The sequence below is a fragment of the Dasypus novemcinctus genome, chromosome 9, assembly GCF_030445035.2.
Source record: "Dasypus novemcinctus isolate mDasNov1 chromosome 9, mDasNov1.1.hap2, whole genome shotgun sequence".
NCBI lineage: Eukaryota > Metazoa > Chordata > Mammalia > Cingulata > Dasypodidae > Dasypus > Dasypus novemcinctus.
Window position 1 is genome coordinate 131,717,778 of NC_080681.1, and position 24,495 is coordinate 131,742,272.

At 59.1% G+C, this 24,495-nt stretch overlaps 1 protein-coding gene across 2 annotated transcripts; it reads right to left on the bottom strand.

Moving 5' to 3' along the window:
- Nucleotides 1-31: 31 nt before the first annotated feature.
- TTLL10 (tubulin tyrosine ligase like 10) lies at nucleotides 32-18,069 on the bottom strand. Of its 2 annotated transcripts, XM_058304693.1 has the most exons (12): nucleotides 18,043-18,069; nucleotides 17,566-17,646; nucleotides 17,353-17,489; nucleotides 16,771-16,889; nucleotides 16,517-16,646; nucleotides 12,999-13,084; nucleotides 12,455-12,626; nucleotides 11,604-11,775; nucleotides 9,509-9,649; nucleotides 1,191-1,307; nucleotides 855-948; nucleotides 32-617 (listed from the first exon to the last, which is right to left on the bottom strand). In XM_058304693.1, the coding sequence occupies exons 2-12, from the start codon at nucleotides 17,569-17,571 to the stop codon at nucleotides 52-54; spliced, it is 1,740 nt and encodes a 579-aa protein (XP_058160676.1). In that variant the 5' UTR covers nucleotides 17,572-17,646; nucleotides 18,043-18,069; the 3' UTR covers nucleotides 32-51. The 2 variants fall into 2 exon arrangements, with proteins under 2 accessions (XP_058160676.1, XP_058160677.1); XM_058304694.2 differs by lacking the exon at nucleotides 18,043-18,069 and having other exon boundaries at nucleotides 855-897; nucleotides 17,566-18,022.
- Nucleotides 18,070-24,495: the final 6,426 nt, after the last annotated feature.

Genomic DNA, 24,495 nt, shown 5'->3' on the forward strand with positions numbered 1-24,495 from the left:
TCTGAGGACCGCTGACCTGCTGCAGAGGGCGTGTTTGTAACAAAGTAGCCTTTATAGGTCCCCGGCGGGCGTGGCGGCCGCCTGCTGGGCCGTCAGGGTGTGGCTGCCCGGCGCCCCAGCCCTAAGAGCCCCGGTGGCCCGTGTCCTCGAGGTCCTCCCGCTCCTCCTCCGCCAGCCGCGCTCCGGCTTCCCGCACAGGGTCCCCGCCGCTCGCCAGCACCGCCTCGGTCCCAGTGCCTCGGGGACGCAGAGGTCGAGCGAGGGCCCTTTGCGGCCGGTGCGCGGTGCCGCGGGCTCCGCCTTCCGGGCGCCTTTGGGTCGCGGCCGGGGGCGCCGCTGTGCCGAGGGGGTACTCCCCGACGCGCCCCCGGGGCCCCGGGCTGGCGCGGGCCTGCGTGCGCCTGGCCTGTCGGTGGCCCGGGGCTGGGACGGCGCCGAGGATGCGGCCTCCCCGGGGGCCCGGGGCCCCGGCAGGGCGCGGCAGGCGGCGCGTGGGCCCCCCAGGCGCGGCCACGCGTCAGCCTCCCCGTTGTGCAGGAGCACGAAGCGGCGCTGGGACAGCAGCGGCAGCATCTTCTGGCTTCGCAAGCTCTTCTGGAAGGTCTCCAGCGCCAGGTCTGCGGGGCGGGGGTTTTGGGGCGAGGAGGGGGCCGTTGGGGGAGGAGCGAGGGGAGGGCCAGGGGGCCGGGGCCCAGGCTCCCAGGCTCAGCGTTTGCAGGGCTGGGGCGAGGCTCTGGGGGCCGGTGAGGAGAGCGGGGTGGGACCCAAGCTCTTGGGAAGGGTGGGGTGGCACAGCCAAGGCTGGGCAGGCAGTGGCTGGGTAAGGGAGCTGGGGGGGCTCCGCGGGGGCTCACCCAGCGTCTCCATGACCACGCCCGGGACCACCTCCTTGAGCACCTGGCAGTTGGTATGCAGCGCCGGGTTGGAGTTCATTTCCAGCAGCCACACCTGGGGCCCGGCGCTGGTCAGTCCCCCTCCCCAGGTGGGAGGCTGAGGGTCTGGTCGAGCCAGGGGGCCCTGGGCTGGCCGCTCGTGTCTGTGGCTTCCCTTCCCCCACGGCCACAGCGCTGGGGCTCGGAGGGTCTGAGAGTCTGTCTTTGGGGCTGCCCGGCTGGATGGTCAGGTGTGACAGATGACCCACCTGCACGTACCTACCCAGCCCCACTTGCCCGAGGACGCCTCAAGCACACCTTGAAGTTCTCATCGATCAGGAAGTCGCAGCCGATGAGGTCGAAGTAGCCCAGCTTGCACTCCAGCTTGGATTTGACCGCCAGGAAGCAGTGGGCCATGATCTGCTGCATTCGCCTCTGCGGGCAGGGCAGGTGGGGACTGTCGGTCAGGCCCACTGCCCAGCTGTCACCTCTGGGCCCCAGTTAAACCTCCCAGGCCTGGACAGTCACGCCCACACCCCTCACCTGCACAGGACACCTGCCCACACTTCCTCACTCACTCTGAGTCACAGGCCGGGTGCATTCATTCAACACACTTGTAGGAGCACCTACAACCTGCCAGGTCCTGGGATACAAGAGTGAATGGAACGTGCAAGGAACTTCTGCTCTTGAGCAGCTCATTTATGGTAGGAGAGTCAGGCAACAAATGAAATATGCAATTTATGTACTTGGGGAGGCATGCTAGGTGATAAATGCTAAGGCAAAAAAGGAAGCAGGGCGAGGGGATTGGGGAATTGGGGAGGGAGTGTTGTGGTGTAAAATGGGGTATGGGTAAACTGGGCCTCATTGAGAGGATGGAGAGCAAAGCCTGAAAGGGGAGAGTGACGTGGGGAAAAGCAGGCACTGTGAGGTGGGAACGCTTCAGGGGGTCCCGGAGCAGAGCGAGGCCTGCGGTGGGAGTGAGGGGAGCAGGAGATGAGACCACAGAGAGGTGCTGGGAACCCCAGGAGCACCCAAAGGAGCCCTGTTCTCTGAGATCAGAGCTTGGGAGGGTTTGAGCATGGGAGGGACATACCTGACCCAGGCGTTAATAGGTGAGCGATGGTGGTGGCTTGGGCAGGTGTGAGGGGGCAGATGCTGGATGTATTTTGATGGGCTGATGACTGGGTAGTGAGCTGTGAAATAAACGAATACTAGTGCTTGGTCTCAGGTTGGAAGGATCACATCCAGCAACTGAGAAGGGGGAAGGAAGGGCTGGAGCTGTGGCATTTCTGCGCTAGTGAATGGGTGTTAATAGACAGAGGGATAAAGACAGGCCAGCCGTTTAAATGCGGAATGTCTGTAGTTTAAAGTCAGGAGACTGCCACCACCAATGGGTCCAGGTAAAAGAGTCGAGCGCGGGGCTGGGGCCTGGGCCTCCAGTGCCTGGAGGCTGGGGTCAGGAGACGATGAGGGTCCAGGGGCTGACAGGACACGCAGGGTCCCAGACCCAGAAGCCACAGGAGGGGCTGCTTCAGGAGGAAGCCGGCTTCCAGCATCACCACGTTATGTTACTTAAAATACCAGATTTTTGACAAAAAATCATGCAAAGCAACAAGTATGGTCCATACACATGAAAAAAACCAATTGATAAGAATTATGAGGAAACCCAGGTCCTGGACTTACTTATTAGAAAAAGAATTTAGATCAACTATTTTAAGTATGTTCAAGTGCACAAGGAAACCATGTGTAAGGAACTATAGGAAAGCATGAGAACAATGTCTCACCAAATAGAAGATATCAATGAAGAGATAAAAATACAAAAAGAAACAGAATAAAAATTCTGGAGTTGAAAAGTATAACTGAAATGAAAAATTCACGACAGGGATTCACAGCAGATTTGAGTTGTTTGAAGATAGGTCCACTGAAATTATCTAGTCTGAGGAACAGAAAGAAAAAAGAATGAAGAAAAATGAACATTTCCTCATGAGACCCGTGGGATGCCATGGAGGGTAGCTACACATAAGCAGAATCCCCGAAGGAGGGAAGAGAAAAGGACAGAAACCTTCCCCAATCTGAGGAAAAACAAAGCTTATGAATGCTAAGTAGGATAGACTCTGACATGCAACTTAGATTATAAGCATAAGCACCGCGTCGTAAGCAAGAATGCTGAAATCAGCAAAAGAGAAGCGATTCATTAAAAACAGAATATCTTCAGTAATGTCACCAGATGATTTCTCATCAGAAACCAGTGGAGGCCAGAAGGCAGTGGTATAACATGTTCAAGGTGCTGAAGAGAAAAAATAGCCTGTAAAGCAAGAATTCTAGATCAGGCAAGACTATCCTTCAACATGAAGGAGTTTTGTGTGATCTATGTATCTTTTTAAAAAATGATAATAAATAAAAGAAATGGGAAAAAATGAAGAAATTAAGACCTTCCCAGATAAGTAACAACAGAGGCCATCATTAGCAGACTTGCCCTAAAGAAATAGTAAAGAGAGTCCTTCAGGCTGAAAGGAAAGACCCTAGAGAGCAACTCAAGTCCACAAGAAGAAACAGACTACCAGGGCTCTGGCCTGCTAGGCTGCCACGATGCAGATACAATGAAATAGGTTGGCTTTAAAAACAATGGGAATTTACTGACTTTCAAGCTTATAGTTCTGAGGCTGAGAAAAAGGTCCAAATCAGGGCATCATCAGATGTTTTCTTCCTGAAGACCTCTGTCACGTGGCAAGGCACAGGAAGTGTCTGTTGGTCTTTCCCTCTTCTGGTTTTGCTGCTTTCAGCTTCTTGCTTTCATGGCTTTATTTTTTCTTCCTCTGAATTTCATTTTCTCATAAAGGACACCAGTAAGAGCATTAAGACTCCCCCCTCCCCCACGAATGCAGTGGGTCACATCTTACTTTAAGATCCTACTCTTGAAAAGATCCTACTCACAATGGGTCCACACCCACCGCAATGGATTAATTTTTTTTTAAAGATTTATGTATTTAGTTCCCCCACCCCCTGTTGTCTGCCCTCTGTGTCCGTGAGCTGTGCTCGTCTGTGTCTGCTTGTCTTCTCATTAGGCAGCTCTGGGAACCAACTCTGGGACCTTCTGGAGTGGGAGAGAGGTGCATTTTTCTCACACCACCTCAGCTCCCTGGTCTGCTGTGTCTCTTATTGTCTCCCCTCTGTCTCTTCTTGTTGTGTCATCTTGCTGTGCCAGCTCTCCACAAGGGCCAGTGCTCCCATGTGTGGCGGCACTCATGTGTGGGCCAGCTTGCCGTGTGGGTCAGCACACCTTCACCAGGAGGCCCCAGGTACTGAGTCCTGGACCTCCTATGTGGTGATGGGAGTTCATTCGCTTGAGCCACATCTGCTTCCCTGGATTAATGTTAGGAACATACTTTTCTGGGATCCACATGACTTCAAACCATCACACTCCACCCTCCAGACCCCAAAAATACATGTTCTTTCATACGCAAAATACAGTCATTCCATGGTAATATCCCAAAAGTCTTAAGTCATTTCAGTAATGCTACCTATGAGGTCTCAGCAAAATCAGTTATAGGTGTGATCTGTCCTGGGGCACAATTCCCCTCTGTCTTTAGTCCTATAAAATCTAGAGAACAAATATCTGCTTCCAATACAAAGAAAGGAAAAATGGATAAAGGAATTGGATAAATGTTCCCATCCCCACAGGGAGAAAATGGGAGGAAAACAGGTCATTTCAAGGTCTGAGAGCCACCTGTGGGACGACGCCCTGTCCTCCGGCATCACTGACGTCCTAAAGGAGTGGCAGCCCCACACTTTGCAAGGACTTGAGCAGCAGCCATGCTTCCCCAAACAATGGGGTGAAGGCTCCAGTATCTCCAGGCACTGGGGTGCATTTGCAGTAGCAGCACTCCACTCTCCTGGTACCAAAATCTTTTAATTTCTTAGGCCGCTTAAAGCAGATACCAGAAAATGTGTTGGTTTAAACAATGGGAATTTATTAGCTTACAGTTTGAGGCTGTGAAGGTATCCAAATAAGGCATCATCAAGGCAATGCTTTCTTCCAGAAGTCTGGCTGCGGACAATCCTGGCTCCTCTGCCCCGTCACAAGGCACGTGGGAGCATCTTGGCCTCTCCCTTCTTTTCCAGGCTTTGTTGATTTCAGCTTCTTCCGTGATTTTTTCTCTATTCATTTATGAAGGACTCCAGTGAGAGGATTTTTTAAAAAAGATTTTCTATTTATTTCTCTCCCCTCCCCCCCCACCCCAAGTGGTCTGCTCTGTGTCCATTCACTGTGTGTTCTTCTGTGACCGCTTCTATCCTTATCAGTGGCACCAGGAATCTGTTTCTTTTTGTTGCGTCATCTTGCTGTGTCAGCTCTCCATGTGTGTGGCGCCACTCCTGGGCAGGCTGCACTTTTGCACTGGGCAGTTCTCCTTATGGGGTGCACTCCTTGCGTGTGGGGCTCCCCTGTGCGGGGGACACCCCTGTGTGGCAGGGCACTCCTTGCACGCATCAGCACTGTGCGTGGGCCAGCTCCGCATGGGTCAAGGAGGCCCGGGGTTTGAACCGCGGTAGGCGGATGCCCTATGCATTGGGCCAAGTCCGCTTCCCAGTAAGAGGATTAAGGTCCCTCCTGAATGGGGGGGGGCCACACTTTACTTGCAGTAGCCTCATCACAAGAGCCCACTTACAATAGTTCACACCCACAGGAATGGGTTCAATTTAAGAATATGTTTTCCTGGGGGTACATCCAGCTAAAAACACCCCAGCATTTGAGTTAGTACTAAATAAATAAACAAACCCCAAAACTTTCCACAAAGAAAAGCCCAGGACCAGATCACTTCACTGGTGAATTTCACAAACATTTAAAGAATTAGCATCAGCCCTTCACAAACTCTTCCGGAATGTAGAAGACGAGCGAGCATGTCCTAATTCATTCTATGAAGACAGCATTACCTGATATTAAAACCACATAAAGGCACACAAGAAAATGACAGATCAATAACTCTTAGGAATACAGGGGCAAAAATTCCCCATAAAACACTGTATTAGTTAGACAAATGGGAGCTGATGCAAAATACCAGAAATTGGTTGGTTTTTTAAAGGGTATTTATTTGGGGTAGGAGCTTACAGATACCAGGCCATAAAGCATAAGTTACTTCCCTTACCAAATTCTATTTTCACGTGTTGGAGTAAGATGTCTGCCGACGTCTGCCAGGTTTCAGGCTTCCTGTGTTCCTCCCTTCCAGGGTCTTGCTTCTCTCTTGGTTCAGGGTTCCTTCCTTGCTGGGGCTTGCTTCTCTTTCCTCTGTGTGCTTACTTCCTGGGGCTCCAGCTTAAGGCTTCAGCATCAAACTCCACCATCAAAAACCCTCAACTCTGTTATTTGCCAATACTTTTATCTGTGAGTCCCACCCTAATCATAACTCAGTCATGCCCAGGTACAAATCAGATTACAAACATAATCCAATATCTATTTTTTGAATTCATAACAATATCAAACTGCTACAAACACTAACAAATAAAATTCCGCGGCATATACAAAGGATTACACACCATGAATGAGTGAGACTTATCCCAGAATGCAAGGCTGGTTCAACGTACTAAAATCAATCAACGTACTATAATCAACCATATTAATAGAAAAGGGAAAATAAACATGATCCTCTCAATAGATGCAGAAAAACCATTTGACAAAATCCAACACACTTTCATGAGAAACACACTCAAAACACTATGACTAGAAAGGAACTTCCTCAACCTGAAAAGGGCATCCACAAAAACCCACAGCTAACATCATACTTAATGGTGAAAGACTGAAATATTTCCCCCCAAGATCACGAACAAAAAGATACCCACTTTCACCATTTCTATTCATCATTGTACTGGAGGTTATAGCCAGGGCAATTAGGCAAATAAAGAAGAAAAGCAAGGGAAGGAGGGAGGGGGAAGAGAGCAGAGAGAGGAGGGGGGGGGTGGGGGGAGAGAAAGAGAGAGAGGGAAGAAGTAAGGAAGGAAGGAAGGGACTCCAGATTAGAATGGAATAAGTAAAACTATCCTTATTTACAGATGACATGATCTTATATGTAGAAAATTGTGAAGAACCCACAAAAAACTACTCAAGTGAATACACTAGTTCATCATGTTTTCAGGAAACAAGATCACATCTAAATTTTATCCAGAAATGAAATTTAGACAATTTTTCATTGAAAAGATTAAAATATTTAGGAATAGATGAGACCAATACAGTTCAAGACTTGTAGATAAGAACTATAAAACATTGTTGAAAGAAATTAACCCAAATAAATGGAAAGACATCCTGCATTCATATATTGGAAGAAAATATTGCTGAGATGGCCAACCCCACACTGGCTCAGAATCAGTGCAATCCCTATCTCGATTTCAACTGCCTTTTGTTGCAGAAATTGACTTATGGTAAAGCAGGGGAACCAGAATAGCCAAAACAATAGCGAAAACCAATATTAGAGGAATCACACTTTCTGATTTCAAAACTTACTGCAAAACTACAGTAATTAAGACAGCTTGGTAGTGGCCTAAGGATAGACATATCGATCAATGGAATAACATTGAGTCTAAAAATAAACCCATGCATCTATGGTTAACTGATTTTTGACAAGGGTGGCAAGACCATTCCATAGCGGAAGAATGGTCTTTTCAACAAATAGAGCTGAAACAACTGGATGTCCACATGCAGAAGGATGGAGTTGGACCCCTACCCCTCACCATATACAAAAATTAGCTCAAAATGGATAACCTAAATTTGAGAGCTAAAACTATCAAATGCTTAGAATATAACATAGCAGCCTTGGACTTGGCAAGGGTTTCTCAGATATGACACCCAAAGCACAACAGCAAAAATAGATAAATTGGACTTCATTAAAATAAAAGACTTTTGGGTGTCAAAGGACAGTACCAAGAAAGTGAAACAATAACCTATAGAATGAGAGAAAATATTTGCAAATCATATAGTTGATAAGGCTCTAGTATCCAGAATATATGTAGGGCTTTAACAATTCAACGAAAAATGGGTAGAGGCTTTGAATGGCCAATAAACACATGAAAAGCTGCTCAACATCATTAGTCATTAAGGAAATACAAATCAAAACAGCAAAGAGATAACATTTCATACCCACTAGGATGGTTATACTAAAAAAAAAAATAGGTGTTGGCAAGGATGTAGAGAAATTGAACATGTAAACCTTGCCAGTGGGAATGTAAAATGGTGCAACCACCATGGAAAACCACTGAACAGATGCTCAGAAGGTTACACATTGAGTTGCCATATTACCCTGCAGTTCCACTTGTAGGTATATACCCAAGAGAATTAAAAACGTATGTTCACACAAAACTTTGTACATGGCTATTCATAGCAGCATTGTTCGTAAGAGCCAAAAAGTGGAAATAACCCAAATGCCCATGAACTAGCAAATGGATACACAAATGTGGTCCAGCCATACAATGGAATATTATTTGGTCATAAAAAGGAATGAAGTACTGACACATGCTCCAATGTGGATGAACCTTAAAAACTTTAAGCCGTGTGACAGAAGCCAGACATGGAAGGCCATGCATTGTATGGTTACGTTCATATGCAATGTCCAGAAACACGCAAATCCTTGGGACAGAAAGTAGCTTCACGGTTGCCAGAGACTGAGGGAAGGTGGGAGTGGGCGTGACTACAAATTATTTTTGGAGCAATGGAAATGTTCTGGAATGAGATGGTAATGATGCTCACATATCCCTGTGAATACACTCAAAACCACCAAATTGTACACTTTAAAATGGTGAATTCCATATTATGTGAATTATATCTCAATTTAAAAAGGAGGAGGAATACCATCCATTAGGTTGGCTGTTGTTTAAAAAACAGAAAAGAGCAAGTGTTGGTGAGGATGTGGAGAAATTGGAAACCGCGTGCGCTGCTGGTGGGAATGGAAAATGGTGCAGCAGCTGTGGAAAGCAGTTTGGTGGTTCCTCAGAAAGTTAAACAATTCTTGGCAATTCTGTCCTAGGTATATCCCCACATGAATTGAAGGCAGGGACTTGGACAGATATCTGTGCACCCCTGGTCCCTGCAGCATTCTTCACAAAGCCAAAAGCAACCCAGCAGTCCACTGACAGATGAACGAAATGTGCAATGGCCACACAGTGGAAGATTATTTGACTGTAAGGTGCGATCAAGGTCTGATCCACGCTACATGAATGCACCTTGAAAACATCTTGCTCAGTGAAACAAGCCGGACAGAAAAGGACAATATTGTCTGAGTCCACGTTTATGAAATACCTAGAATAAGTCAATTCTTAGAGACAGAAAATAGGTTGGAGGTTACCGGCAGCTGGGGGAGGAGGTGGGGAATCACTGCTTTACGTGAAGAGCTTGTTTTGGAAACCGATGGTGTTGACGGCAGCACAACACTGCAGATTTAATCAGTGTCACCAAACCGTGTGCCTAAAGATGGTTGAAATGGCTCATTTATACTCTATCACCACAATTTTTAAACGTACTTTGTAGAGTACAGTTTATGCCCATTGTCTGATTCCATTGCTGCTTTAAGAAAATGGGTAAGTTGGTGAGATGGGGGCCACGCACACGCACACACCCTCGGGGAGCCCGCCCCCCGCCAGCCGCAGGGGCACACCGTGAAGGTGGTGAAGACCCAGTCCTTGGGGAGGCCCTTGATCTTCCTGAACTTGTCGTTGACGTAGCAGTTGAGGTGCTCCATGCTCCACACAGTGTCCTCCTTCAGCAGCATGTACAGGGGGCTCTTCTTCTGCATGTACTGGGGGGTGGGAGGGGCTGCAGACAAGCACCAGAGCGCCCAGGGCTCCCGCTGGCCCCCTTCCCCAGACCCACCACTGCACCGAGAGCCCCCCAGCTGCTCGGTGTTTGTCCCCAGAAATTATCACCTGGGGACGATAACTTCCCACATTCATGAAATGCCCCCACCTTGACCCTCCCAGGTCTCTCCACTGAGACCTTTTGCCACCCCCAGCTCCCCAGCCTCTGCCTGTCTCAAGTGCCTTGGCCTCCACTGACCTTATACCCCCCAAAATGTACCTCCCCCACTGAGACTCCATATTGTCTATACTCGCACACACAGGCCCCATCATCAAACATGCAGTTAGAGGGAACGAGCTGGGAGATGGCAAAGGCTGCAGGGCTGAATCATCTCACCAGGGGGACCAGCACCCCATCACACCCTTTGCCTGCCTTGAGACAACCCAGATCACCTCCATTCTGGGACACCTCCATCCTGGGCCACCTCCATTCTGGGCCTCCTCCATCCTGGGCCATCTCCATTCTGGGCCTCCTCCATCCAGGGCCATCTTCATCTTGGACCACCTCTGGACCTGGGCCACCTCCAGGTATGAACCATCCCTGAGACTGGACCACCTATGGCCTGGACCACCTCCATCCTGGGCCACCTCCAGGTCGGGACCATCCCTGAGACTGGACCACCTATGGCCTGGACCACCTCCAGGCCTGGACCAACTCCATTCTGGGCCACCTCCATCCTGAGCCACCTCCATCCTGGGCCACCTCCAGATCTGGACCATCCCTGAGACTGGACCACCTATGGCCTGGACCACCTCCAGGCCTGGACCAACTCCATCCTGGGCCACCTCCATCCTGAGCCACCTCCATCCTGGGCCACCTCCATTCTGGGCCACCTCCAGGTCTGAACCATCCCTGAGACCGGACCACCTATGGCCTGGACCACCTCCATCCTGGGCCACCTCCATCCTGGGCCACCTCCATCCTGGGCCACCTCCATCCTGGGCCTCCTCCATCCTGGGCCACCTCCATCCTGGGCCTCCTCCATCCTGGGCCATCTCCATCCTGGGCCATCTCCATCCTGGACCACCTCTGGACCTGGGCCACCTCCAGGTCTGAACTATCCCTGAGACTGGACCACCTATGGCCTGGACCACCTTCAGGCCTGAACAAACTCCATCCTGGGCCACCTCCATCCTGGGCCACCTCCATCGTGGGCCACCTCCATCCTGGGCCACTTCCATCCTTGGCCACCTCCATCCTGGGCCACTTCCATCCTTGGCCACCTCCATCCTGGGCCACCTCCAGGTCTGGACCATCCCTGAGACTGGACCACCTATGGCCTGGACCACCTCCAGGCCTGAACAAACTCCATCCTGGGCCACCTCCATCCTGGGCCACCTCCAGGTCTGGACCATCCCTGAGACTGGACCACCTATGGCCTGGTCCACCTCCAGTCCTGGACCAACTCCATCCTGGGCCACCTCCATCCTGGGCCACCTCCATCCTGGGCCACCTCCATCCTGGGCCTCCTCCATCCTGGGCCATCTCCATCCTGGACCACCTCTGGACCTGGGCCACCTCCAGGTCTGTACCATCCCTGAGACTGGACCACCTCCATCCTGTACCACTTCCATCCTGGGCCTCCTCCATCCTGGGCCACCTCCATCCTGGACCACCTCCATCCTGGGCCTCCTCCATCCTGGACCACCTCCATCCTGGACCACCTTCATTCTGGGCCTCCTCCATCCTGGGCCATCTCCTTCCTGGACCACTAATGGCCTGGACCACCTCCAGGCCTGGACCATCCCTGAGACTGGACCACCTATGGCCTGGACCTGATGTACAGGCTGGACCGTTCGCTGCCTTCCCAAGGAGTGAACACCATCCTTGAATCTCCTTCCATGGCTACCCCACCCCTGTCTGCAGACAGGGAGCTCTCTCCTGTGGGTCATTACCTGGTTGGTCAAGTGGCCACTGAGGTCATTAGAATGTGGGTCGTAGACGCCAAGGGTGAGGCGGGCGTAGCCATGGCCAAAGAAGACCATGTAGGGCATGGCACAGGCAATGAGCAGGTACGATCGCACGTCGAACTTCTTCCCGTCCAGCAGCAGTGGGTTCTGGATGTACCTGGGGGGTCACAGGGCTGCTGGGGCTGAGCTGCACTCCCTGGGCCACACCCCACCGGGGCCTCTGCCAGCTGCTCATCCCCTGCCACCTGCCCCAGGCAGGTCCCGTGGACTCCCTCTGGCCAAGCGCAGTGTCCAGTGGGAGGTGGGCACTTCCAAGCCTGTTCAGGCCAGAGGGAGGAATTGGGAAGGAGTGGTCTGGGTTCAGGTCTCAGCATGTGTCCCCAGGAGCCTGGAAGGTGGGCAGGGAGGGCTTCCTGGAGGAGGTGGAGGCAGAGGTAGGACCTAAAGGGAAGTGGCTCTGGAGAGAGAGAGAAGAGGACATTCTGTGTGCAGGGCCTGGAGGCCAGACTGAGCCTGGTGGACGGGGCCTGCAGGAAGGGAAGGGAGAGGCGGAGAGTGCAACCGGGGCAAGAGTGCGGTCCACGCTGGCAGGCATTAGGTCCAGGGCGACCCTGCATCCCTGACCACTGCGTCCCTGACCACTGCTGCTGGCTGCACTGGCCTGGCTGGGCTGAGTGAGGCGAAGCCAGACACGGAGGCTCAAATGGGCACAGGGGGGCCTCCCCCAGGGCGCCCGCCCCACGGCCTCGCTGACCTCCCAGAGCCCTCATGGGCACCAGCAGGGCTGAGGTCAGCCCCCCAGACCAGACGCCCTTCCTGGCACCCAGGCCCGCCACCTCTGCACGACCCGCGCCTGGGGCGCCCGGAGCGGCGCCTTGCGGTAGACGGGGTCGTCCCCAGCGCTCTGCGTCTTTGCCTGCAGGGCGGTGATGTCCGCCTGGCTGCGCAGCAGGAAGATGCCCTTGCCCTGGTTGGAGGCCGTGGGCTTGCAGATCCACGCCTGGGTTTCTGCAGAGAGGGCCGCCCTGAGCTTCTGGCCCCGCCTGCCCGCCGCCCTGGCCCCTGGCCCGCAGCCCCACCCCCCACGCCCATGCAGCACACCCACTGCCCTGTCCCCACCACCCCAGACTGCAGTCCACACTCGTGGCCACGCCCACACTCTGGCCCGCCCAATGCCCACACATGCCCCACACCACACCGCCCTGGCGCTGTCCACCCTGGCTCCCCCTCGCCCAGCCCTGACCTCGCTTCTCCCGGACCAGGTCCGGCCTTGACTCTGCCCCCGCGGGACCCTGTCCTGTCCTCCCCTCTGTGTCCCCAGCCCTGGCCACGCCCACCTTGGCTGCACTCCGACCCCCCGGGGCCTCCAGCGGTCCTTACCATCAAACAGAGCGAAGAAGGCCTCCCGCTCGTCCCTGATGTCCAGACGGTAGGTTTCTGGGAAAAAGTCTTCCATCTTCAGGGTCCTGGAGAAGCGAGCCAGGTGGCTGAGGGCGGCTGGCCCCGCCTCCCTCCAGGCCCCGCCTCCCACCTGGCCCCACCTCCCTCTGGGCCCTGCAGACTCCTTCCCCCCATCCCCCCACACACACATACTCCTGGTCTCACCGGCACAGGCCACCTGCCCAGCTCCCAGCAGCCTGCAGTCAGGCATTTCTGAGTGGTCAGCTCACAGCTGGGTGCCTGGGGCCAGGAGTCCAGGATGGTCAGAATGCCCCAGACCTCCTCCAATAGCGCCTGCTGGTCCCTTGGCTTGGGACACCCTTTTGGGGCTTCTCCCTTGAATTCCTGGTCACCCTCCAATTTAGGTGGACAATTGCCAGCAAGGCTAGGGCTCAACCTCTGTAGCCTGGGCTGCCCGGGGCTGGTCCAGGGGACGCCCTCGAGGGCAGCACTCGGTTCTTTCCAAAGCTGCCCCTAAGCAGGGGCTGCCGTCATGTTTGCCGAGTGGATGGGTGGGGGGTTGAGAGGGGCGGGTGGGTGAGCCACGGTGAAGTAGGCTGGTGTGATAAAGGGACTTTGGAGGAAGTGGATGGGCAGGCGGTGGTGGGAGATCCTGAGCACAGACGGGTGCAGGGGGCAGAGGAGACCCGCGTTGGAGGGGAGACTGGTGTGGGGACGGGCTGGTGGCACATGGAGGGGGATGGGCGAGGGGAGACACGGATGTGTCCAGTGCAGCTGGAGCCGCAGGGGAGGGATGCTGGGTGAACGGACAGTGAGGGTGGGGCTGTGAGCCGGTGGGCGCCCTGGTGGTGGCTGTGGTGTAGACGTGTGAGGCTCCCCAGGAGTGTAGACGGGATGAGCAAGTGGAAACATGCGGGTGCCTGGGCAGGTGCTTGGGGGTGGAAGTAAGGCGGGGGTGAGGTGGAGGTGAGAATGGAGGTGAGGATGGAGGTGAGGTGGAGGTGAGGATGCAGGATGGAGGTGAGGTGGAGGTGAGGTGGAGGTGAGGATGCAGGATGGAGGTGAGGTGGAGGTGAGGGTGGAGGTGAGGATGCAGGTGAGGGTGGAGGTGAGGTGGAGGTGAGGGTGCAGGATGGAGGTGAGGGTGGAGGTGAGGTGGAGGTGAGGATGCAGGTGAGGTGGAGGTGACGGTGGAGGTGAGGATGGAGGTGAGGATGCAGGATGGAGGTGAGGTGGAGGTGAGGATGCAGGTGAGGTGAAGGTGAGGTGGAGGTGAGGATGGAGGTGAGGATGCAGGATGGAGGTGAGGTGGAGGTGAGGATGCAGGTGAGGGTGGAGGTGAGAATGGAGGTGAGGTGGAGGTGAGGATGCAGGATGGAGATGAGGTGGAGGTGACGGTGGAGGTGAGGATGCAGGTGAGGTGGAGGTGAGGTGGAGGTGAGGATGGAGGTGAGGGTGGAGGTGAGAATGGAGGTGAGGTGGAGGTGAGGATGCAGGATGGAGGTGAGGTGGAGGTGAGGATGCAGGATGGAGGTGAGGTGGAGGTGAGGATGCAGGTGAGGGTGGAGGTGAGAATGGAGGTGAGGTGGAGGTGAGGATGCAGGATGGAGGTGAGGTGGAGGTGAGGATGCAGGATGGAGGTGAGGTGGAGGTGAGGGTGGAGGTGAGAATGGAGGTGAGGTGGAGGTGAGGATGCAGGTGAGGTGGAGGTGAGGATGGAGGTGAGGTGGAGGTGAGGATGGAGGTGAGGTGGAGGTGAGGATGCAGGTGAGGTGGAGGTGAGGGTGGAGGTGAGGATGGAGGTGAGAATGGAGGTGAGGTGGAGGTGAGGATGGAGGTGAGGTGGAGGTGAGGATGCAGGATGGAGGTGAGGTGGAGGTGAGGATGCAGGTGAGGATGGAGGTGAGGGTGGAGGTGAGGGTGGAGGTGAGGTGGAGGTGAGGTGGAGGTGAGGGTGGAGGTGAGGATGCAGGTGAGGTGGAGGTGAGGATGCAGGATGGAGGTGAGGTGGAGGTGAGGATGGAGGTGAGATGGAGGTGAGGGTGGAGGTGAGGGTGGAGGTGAGGTGGAAGTGAGGATGCAGGTGAGGATGGAGGTGAGGTGGAGGTGAGGATGGAGGTGAGAATGGAGGTGAGGTGGAGGTGAGGGTGGAGGTGAGGATGCAGGTGAGGATGGAGGTGAGGGTGGAGGTGAGGATGGAGGTGAGGTGGAGGTGAGGATGCAGGATGGAGATGAGGTGGAGGTGACGGTGGAGGTGAGGTGGAGGTGAGGGTGGAGGTGAGGATGCAGGTGAGGTGGAGGTGAGGATGCAGGATGGAGGTGAGGTGGAGGTGAGGATGGAGGTGAGATGGAGGTGAGGGTGGAGGTGAGGGTGGAGGTGAGGTGGAAGTGAGGATGCAGGTGAGGATGGAGGTGAGGTGGAGGTGAGGATGGAGGTGAGATGGAGGTGAGGGTGGAGGTGAGGGTGGAGGTGAGGTGGAGGTGAGGATGCAGGATGGAGGTGAGGTGGAGGTGAGGTGGAGGTGAGAATGGAGGTGAGGTGGAGGTGAGGATGAAGGTGAGGTGGAGGTGAGGTGGAGGTGAGGTGGAGGTGAGGTGGAGGTGAGGATGCAGGATGGAGGTGAGGTGGAGGTGAGGTGGAGGTGAGAATGGAGGTGAGGTGGAGGTGAGGATGGAGGTGAGGTGGAGGTGAGGTGGAGGTGAGGTGGAGGTGAGGATGGAGGTGAGGTGGAGGTGAGGTGGAGGTGAGGATGCAGGATGGAGGTGAGGTGGAGGTGAGGTGGAGGTGAGAATGGAGGTGAGGTGGAGGTGAGGATGGAGGTGAGGTGGAGGTGAGGGTGGAGGTGAGGTGGAGGTGAGGATGCAGGTGAGGATGGAGGTGAGGGTGGAGGTGAGGATGGAGGTGAGAATGGAGGTGAGGTGGAGGTGAGGATGGAGGTGAGGTGGAGGTGAGGATGCAGGATGGAGGTGAGGTGGAGGTGAGGATGGAGGTGAGGTGGAGGTGAGGGTGGAGGTGAGGTGGAGGTGAAGTGGAGGTGAGGATGGAGGTGAGGTGGAGGTGAGGTGGAGGTGAGAATGGAGGTGAGGTGGAGGTGAGGTGGAGGTGAGGGTGGAGGTGAGGTGGAGGTGAGGATGGAGGTGAGGTGGAGGTGACGGTGGAGGTGAGGGTGGAGGTGAGGTGGAGGTGAGGATGGAGGTGAGGTGGAGGTGACGGTGGAAGTAGGGATGCAGGTGAGGTGCAGGTGAGGGTGGAGGTGAGGTGGAGGTGAGGTGGAGGTGAGGGTGGAGGTGAGAATGGAGGTGAGGTGGAGGTGAGGTTGATTCGAGCAGCAGCTGGATGGGTGCTGGTGTGGAGGTGGGGGTGGCCAGGACCAGCACCCAAGGGCGGGGGTGGGTGGTGTGAGCTGAGTGGGGCAGACAGAAGGGCGTGTGGAGGTGGAGGTGGGCTGGAGCGGCTGAGGGAGCTGGGGCTGACTCGGGCCAGGGGCCGGGCTCACCTGGCCTGGGTGGACGGTGGCGACCGGCCGGCCTTGCCCACGACCCGCGTGGACTCCCGGAGGGCGCTGAGCAGGCCGATCTTGGTCGTGAGGAGCTTGTTGTTGGGGAGCTGGAAGAGGAGCTGCTCGCCTGGCACGGCAGAGCGGGCGGCATGTGGAGCGCTGCTGCGGCAGGGGCACGTGCCCCCTGCCTGGGCCTCGGCGGCCGCCCCCACTTCCCACTGCGGGTTCGAGCCCACCCAGGCCCCGCCCACCTTCCCGGAAGCTGCAGTAGCTGTCCCGGCTCTTGATCTCGCACCATTTCAGCTTGTAGTCCTCCCGCCGGCTGTCCTGCGTGCGCTGCCAGCCTTTGCTCCTGCAGTAGGAGCTGATGCTGCAGGGAGAGCAGGCGGCATGGCGGGGGCCGTGGGCTGGGGGTGGGGGGCCGGGGGGGCTAGGGGACCAGGGAGTGGGGCTGGGGGGCCATGAGCCAGCGAGAGGGGGCCCAGGGGGGCTGTGGGGCTAGGGAGTGGGGGAGGCATGACAGGGGGCCGTGGGGCCAGGGAGCGGGGGCTGGGGGGTGGGGGGCCTGAGAGTGGGGCTGGGGGGCCGTGGGCCAGCGAGACAGGGCCAGGGGGTCCATGGGGCTAGAGAGAACGGGCTGCATGGCAGGGGGCTGCGGGGCCAGGGAGTGGAGCTGGGGGCTCGGGGGGCCAGGGAGTGGGGGGTGGGGGGCCGGGGGGCCAGGGTCCTCCACAGCAGGAGCAGCTGCAGTGCCCGGCCTCAAGGCTGGGCTGCACGGGATCAGCGGGGCCGGGCTCGGCTGCATCCAGGCCGGGCCTGAGACCCTCACTCACATCGAGGCTCCGTTGTTGCCCCCAATGTAGAAGAAGGGGCCCAGCCCCGAGCTGGGGGGTTGCTTCTCCCCGGCCAGGAGTTGCTCCTCCAGGAGGGAGGCCTGGTGCCCGGCGGGGGCCGGCGTCATCCGTGAGGTCTGCGGGCAGGAGGGGTCGGGGTCCTGGTCGGCGGAGGCCCGTCCTCCCTCCGCCCGCTCCGGCCCCGGCCCTCACCTGCATTCTTGTCCCGCTGGTTGAGCTGACACAGGCGCGCCTCCTCCTGGGCGCTGCCCATGGAGTTGTCCTGCGCCCAGCCTGTGGGTGGCGGGGTCTCAGGCGGGGGCCCTTGCCGAAGACCCCCTTCCAGTCCAACTGGAACTGTTTCTCCCAACCACCCCCTGGTCGTGGCCACACTTGACCTGGCCTTAGAGGTGGCCAGGGAGGGCCGGGGCCTGTCACACGGCCCAGGCCAGAGGGGGCTGCCCACCCTACAGGCCAGCCTTGGAGCGGGCGGAGTCCAGCAAGGGGTGGGCAAGGAGGAGGGGGCGATTCCTCCAGCCCAGGGGCCTGGGGGCGGGGGCTGCTCGGGCCCTGGCTTTGAGGACAGTGAGAAGTTCTGGGCTGTGGGTGTGGGCGTCCCTGCCCCCAGGCCCCCAGTGGGTTGTGGGCATCCCTGCCCTTGGAGACCCCTTGCTTGCACCCCTCCCTTACCAACAGGGTCCAGGCTCTGGCTGGGAAGGGGACTGGGTGCAGGGGCTGCTGAAGGGGGGTCGTTCCCAGAGGGAGGTCACAATGTGCATGGTGACACAGGCCCTTGACCATTGTCAGCTGGGGGAGGGGTGGGGCCTGCGGGATGGGGGCAGCTGGGGCTCCGCTCTCGGGGCTGGGCTGGGCCAGGCAGGGGCAGTGCCCGGTGGCCCCGAGCCAGGCGGAGCCCCCAGGCCGTGGCGAGCTGCTGGGTCCTGCTCCTGCCCAGACCCCCCATGGTTCCGCCCTGTGCTGGCTCCCCCCGGGGCCCCTTTCCTTAGCCCAGCATGACCCCTGGTGCCTCCCCAGCCGGCGTCGCGCTCACCTGACACTCGGGGGCGGCCTCGTTGGAGCCCCCTGGCTCTGGGCCGCTTGTTTCTCCTGGCGCCACCCTGCAGCTGGGTGGAGGGTCTCCAGCGGTGCCTGAGCAGGGCGTGGCCGCGAGCTCCCAGCGCAGGGATGGCCGGGCGGCGAAAGGGGCTCCTCTGGGAAGACGCGGCCCCTGCCGCCTGGCGGGCCCTCTGGGCAGCCTGAGGTCCTGGCCCTGGGGTCTGGCCTATGGCCCAGCCCACCCTGCCCCGGGGGCAGCGTCTCTCCAGCTCTGGGATGCGGTCCTCTGCTGGCGGTGGGCTCCTGTGGGCGCGGTGGCCGTGAGGCTTGGTGCCCCGTGGGGACAGACCCATCCCTGCATCCTCTGGCCTGGCCGTCCGTCGGCCGTCACCCGCGTGGCCTCGGTGCTGGCTGGAAGTGGGTGCGCGTCAGGCCTGCTGGGGTCTGGGGCCCAGGGAGGTGCCTCGGGCCACACAAAGGTCCGCGCTGGCCTGGCCACGAGCCCCCTGGGAGCCCATCTGAGGGCAGAGCAGCCGTCTCGGGGCACTGCCTGCCCTCCAAGGACACTGCTTCTTCCTAAGCACCTTTTCCTGAGGAGCCAACTTTGGGACATTTCTGGGAAATCTTAGCTGATTTCCCTATGGGTCCTTGTGCCTTGACGTCCAGTGAACAAGCCCATTTTGCGGCTGTGTGTGAGGAGAGGCCACCCGGAGGAACCCCGACTCGCGCAGGCCACTGCGTCCCCTGGGCGGAGGACAGAGTCGGGAGGTCTGGCTTAGGAGGGGCTTGGGGGGCTGAGCAGTCAGAGGGGACAAGGCAGACCCACAAAATAGAAGGAAGCCGAAGGCCAGGGACGGAAGGAGGGAGCTGCAGATGGAGACTGCAGGGCTCGCCCGAGGACGGGCGCGCGACGGCGAGGTTGGGCGACACTGAGAACCGACGGTTTAGAAAACCACCACCAAGAAGGGCAAAGACACAGGGGCGCCGGGAGGATGGGGAGGGTCCTGCCCTAAGCCGGGCTCCGGGGGGAGCAGGCCCCTCTCCAAGGGTTCAGCCTGGTGGCGGGCAGGCCTCGGGGACGTTGGCCTGGCAGCCGAGAAATGCCATTAAGTGGCTGTGGCGCCGGTCCGGCCCCGCTCCCCCCACCCCGGGCCCTCTGGACTGGCAGCAGGGAGCGAAGAGTGACCACGATGGGAGAGGGGGCGGGAGGGGCGGGGAGGCTGGGGAGGGGGGAGCGGCCCTCCTGAGAGGGGCGGGCGGGGGTCCCAGGGGAGGAGGGCCTTGACCTGACCAGAGGGGCTGAGCGAGCGAGGAGGCAGAACCCGGGGCCCCGCCCGCCACAACAGGAAGATGTCGCGGGGAGCTGGACCTGGCCGCGGGCTGGGGGGCAGCTCTGCTGAGAACGGGGTGGGCAGGTAACGGCACATCACACGCGAGACCCCAGCCCTCCCGTCCCGTACAGAGCGGAAGGTCGGGACCCACTGAGTGGGACCCAGCCTCGCTCTCCGGAGCTCCCGGGGAGAGGCCACCCAGGCAACAGGTCCCTGCGGGAGGGCCTGGACACACCTGGACACACCTGGACATGCTCAAAGACCCAGGAGCCGAGGGAAACCCAGGCACCCCTGCAATGTCCTTGGGACATGGGCGGAGACAATGCACCCCTAAAAGGGAACAGGGTGCTGTTACGAGAACGAGCGCGTGGAAGTTAACCCCACAGAGGGGACATCGAGGAAGTGGCCTGGAGGGGGGCCAAATGGCAGAGCGGCGGAGAGGCCCAGCCGAGGGGGCGTGTCCTGACAGGCCGGCAGACGCCGGGGGCATCTGCCCGGGGATGGGGGAGGGGCCTCCTGGGGGACAGCAGCCCAGGTGGCAGGTGGGAATTCTGGGAGGGCGTGTGCCCTCTCCCCGCCATGCCTGAAGGGGCGGTCATGAAGACGAAACGCGTTTGCACATGTCTCGTGCTCCTGACGGTGGAGCACACGAGGGACGCGGCGGCTGGGAGCGGGGGACAGGCAGCGGCACGTGCGAACAAGCTGATGGCAGCGGGCACGGGGAGCCGGCCCCAGCGCAGCATGGGTGGGGCGGCGCTCACCCCTCAGCCCTCAGCTGCAGGACGGGGTGCCAGAGATGTGGGGATGCGCTTTCGTGACAAGGCTGCGGCTCTCGCGGCGGTTTTGACTGCAGATTTGTTACTTTCACAAAAAAACACAGCGAGAAGCGGTGCTCTGTGGTGCAGGGCTTCTGTTTGGGGGGACGGAAAGTTTTGATGATGGACGGTGGTGACGGCTTGACACGAATGGGATGGGCGCCACTGCGCCGCATGCTGGGTGAGGCTGAATGGGATGGGCGCCACTGCGCCGCATGCTGGGTGAGGCCGAGAGGAAACGCTCAGCTGCTTCTCAGTTACCACAATTAAAAAACAACCCTGGTAGAAGGTAAGACACCAGGAGCAAACCCTCATGCCAACAAACCGCGGACCTCGGTTGCTCATATAACGGAGTTGGTGCGCCCACTGGAGCAGGACCGTGCTTGCGCACAGTGAACTCCAGGTTCAGGACTCTGCCCTTTCTGCCACCCTACCACTGTCCAAAAACTTAAAAAGTACTAAAACAAGATGAAAAGCAATGAGGAATTGTTTCAGAGCCCCCCCCCAGGGAGGGCAGGGGGACGGCGTGCCCGCGTGCACCGGTGCGCGCGCCGCCCTGCCCTGCCAGGGGTTCCTCTGCGGCGGCGTTCTCAGCGCAGAAACCAAGCTCCACGCTCTGCCACGGGTGCTGGGTGGGTGCCGGGCCCGGGGGGGGCGGGGCGGGTGAACGTGCTCCAGAGCGCGGAGTGGAAGTCAGGACGCAGGCTTCTGGGCACACGCTCCCAGGGCTATAAGCTGTTTTAAGTCACACGTTTACCTGGTCAGGTAATAAGACGGGCAGGAAACAGCATCCCGGTCGGGTGAGCCAAGGGCATCTGTGAACCCGAGGAGAGGCCCTGGAAGATGAGGAGACGCCCGTTCCCGCCAGGCGCTCCCAGGGCCTGCCGCGTGTCTCGCAGCATGGGGCGTGGGGTGGGCAGGGGGCTCTGGGAAGGTACTGGGTCCCCTGGCCAGGGCGAGCTCTCCGAGGGGGTCTCCTGGGCAGGCAGCCTGGCCCCGCAGAGGCCCTGTCCTCTCGGTCAAGTGTCCGGGTGGCAGCCCCACTCAGGACCAGCCCACCGCCCAGTGGGGTCAGCGGCCTCCCACCCTCTGCAGAGATGCTCGCCCGGCCGTGCCCTCCGCTGGCCTCTGCCCCCACTGCAGCCCCTGACTCCCTTCTGCTCCTGGGCTGCCTCCCAAGAGGGCCCTGGAAGCCGGGAAGGGGGCCGGAGGGCAGGGGTGGGCCCTTACCCCCCACCCTCTTACCTGCCGACAAGGAGGTGCAAACCCTCTACCCCGGGAACAACAGTGGCGACCCGGCAACCGCGTCTCCAGGCAATGGTAACCAAGCAATCAAGCCGGAGCGCCAGGGGTGGACGTGGGTTTTAGGTCAGCGGGAGAGGCCAAGCATCCGCGGCCTGAGCTGAGGGGTCCCGACGGCCCCCTGCCCCTTCCCCGCCAGCCCCTCCCGGGATCACCCAGTCTTCTCACCGTCCCCCACCCATGCCCAGCACCCCAGGACTCAGGCCCGGCCTGGCTCAGAGCAGGTCCTGGGCTACTGTCTGCAGAACAAACAGGGAACGCTTTTGAGTGGTCGCTGTGCTTTCCCGGCTCCATTTCCTCCTGCCCCCCAACAGCCCAGGGCGTGGGGATCGCTGCCACCCTGTTTACAAGCTCAGGTTAGAAAGCCCCCCCACAAGGGGTGGAGCAGTAAGTGGACCCAGGCCTGAGAGCCCCTGCTGCCCACAGCGTTTGGGCCGCGCCTGGCTGCTGGCTTTCATGGGCCTCCAGCCGCACAGCCCATCGCCCTTGAGCCTTTGTGTGGGTCACAGGGGTCTCTCTGTTGGCCCCTTAAGCCCCTTCTCACCTCCAAGGGTCCTGTGCATTGCCCCCTACTCTGGGGAGGCCCCGAGCCCACCCAGAGGTGAGGCCCCCTGGCTCCATGCCATGGGGCCCGCGCCTCCTAGGCTGGGACGTCGGGCCGGCCAGGGCTCGGGGCGCGAGGGCGTTTGGAGCCGGCCTGGGGGACTGCAGCTCGGTGGGAGCCCCCAGCCCACGGTGGGTGGGGTCAGCCTGGCGGGGTTTGGGTGGCGGGCAGGCCTGCGAGTGGTCTGGGCAGCCTGAACTTTGGAGCTGCTGGTCCCCCTTCCCAGCCCGGGGCTGCCGGGCAGAGGCCACCTGGGGGCGGGCAGGAGGCTCCGGTCTGGGCTGTGGCCTCTGCCAGGTGGGCTGCGTGTCCTGTCCCTCTCCGGGCCACAGGCGAGGCCAGGGTGGATGTGCTGGGGGCCCTCTCGTCCTGGGGGGCCAACCTGCTCAGCCCCTTCCCAGAGCAGAGAGGAGGCAGGGCTTCCCCCCCAGCAGCCCTTGCTGGGTGTGGGGTCCAGGGGGCTCCTGAGACCCCCTGTGGCTGGGGGCCGCCCATCTTCCAGGCCCCACGCCCACGCTTCTGTGCCAGCCTGGGGGCAGTGGCCCCTCCCTCCCTGGTCTCTGGGCAGCACACCTGCCCCCCCCCCCCGAGTGTGTCCCCTTCGCCTGGGCACAGACCTCCAGGAGACCGGGCACAGCAGCGTGAGGCTCACCTCAGCTGACCCACCAGGAGCCCCTGGGCCCCTGCTCCCCACAGGCCCGGCCGACTCTGGGGGCTCAGGGAACGTGGGCTCCCCCCGCAGCCGTGGCACCGAGAGCTCAGCCTTGCAGATGCTCCTCCTAACCAGTAAAGTGGGGCAGTGCCAGGGCGCCCGCGGTGGGCGCCGCCTCTGCAGCCTTGACCGGGCAGGGTGGCCTGGAGGGGAAGGCAGCGGATGAGGGTCCCCAGGCGCTGTCCCTGCTCCCCGCTGCCCTGTCATTGGGGCTGGCTGGGGCTGCCGGGGACAACAGCAAGGTTGTGCAGCCCCCAGTCCACCTGCCCATGCTCCCACCCCCAGCTCCTGCAGGTCTGCTGGTCCCTGCTTGGGGAGGCCTCCTCTGACCTTGGGGGGCTGCCCTCTGAGCTGGACTCCCGCGAAGAGGTATTGTGGGGGCTGGAGTGTAGGGTCTCGGGCCTCAGTGGGTCTTTTACAAAGAGAGTCAAAGCTTTGAATCTCTGGGGAGGGGAGGGGCTTGGGGCAACTGAGGCTGGGAGGGGGCTAGGATCACGGCCCAGGGCACAGCTACTGAGGACAACACCATGACCCTCAGGGCGGGAGGGTGGGACCCCAGAAAGGGCCCAGGTCTGTAGATGGAGCCTGGGGCAGGTGGTGGGTGGAGCCTGGGTGTGTGGGTGGGGCCTGGGGGGGGCCAATGGTGGGTGGGGCCTGGATCTGTGGGTGGAGCCTGGGGCCAGTGGTAGGTGGAGCCCAGGCCTATGGGTGGAGTCTGAGGTAGGTGGTAGGTGGAGCCCGGGTATGTGGGTGGGGCCTGGGGCAGGTGGTGGGTGGAGCCTGGGTCTGTGGGTGGAGTCTGGGGTAGGTTGGTGGGTGGAGCTGGGTCTGTAGGTGGGGCCTGGGTCTGTGGGCGGGGCTTGGGGTAGACACCTGCACAGAGCTGCTGGCATTTCTGGCCCTCTTGTCTTTCCTGGGAATGGGTGACAGTCACCTGCCAGCGCACCTGGACAGCACCTCCAGACCCCGAGCCCCCAAGCCCGTGGAGATCCAGTGGCTGTCCCCGAGTCGAGGCCTCATGGGAGGTCCCCCAGCCCCCGGCTTGGCCCACAGGACCTGCCTCTGGCATCTTCCTGGGGCCCCTTATGCAGCACAAGTCACAGTGTCCCTGGGGGCACAGCAGTGTCTGTGGACTCAGGCTGTTCTGGAACTTTCCCTCTTCCACGTCTGGCTGCAGCCTACGCCTGAGCTCAGGTCCTGCTGAGCCAACGCCCCTTCTCAGGACAGCCTGACCTCCATCATTCTGGACCCCCAGCTGGAAGAGGGACCAGCCTCCAAGGCCATGCTCCCTTGGGAGGGGCCAGGGGCCAGGGGTGGGGGCTG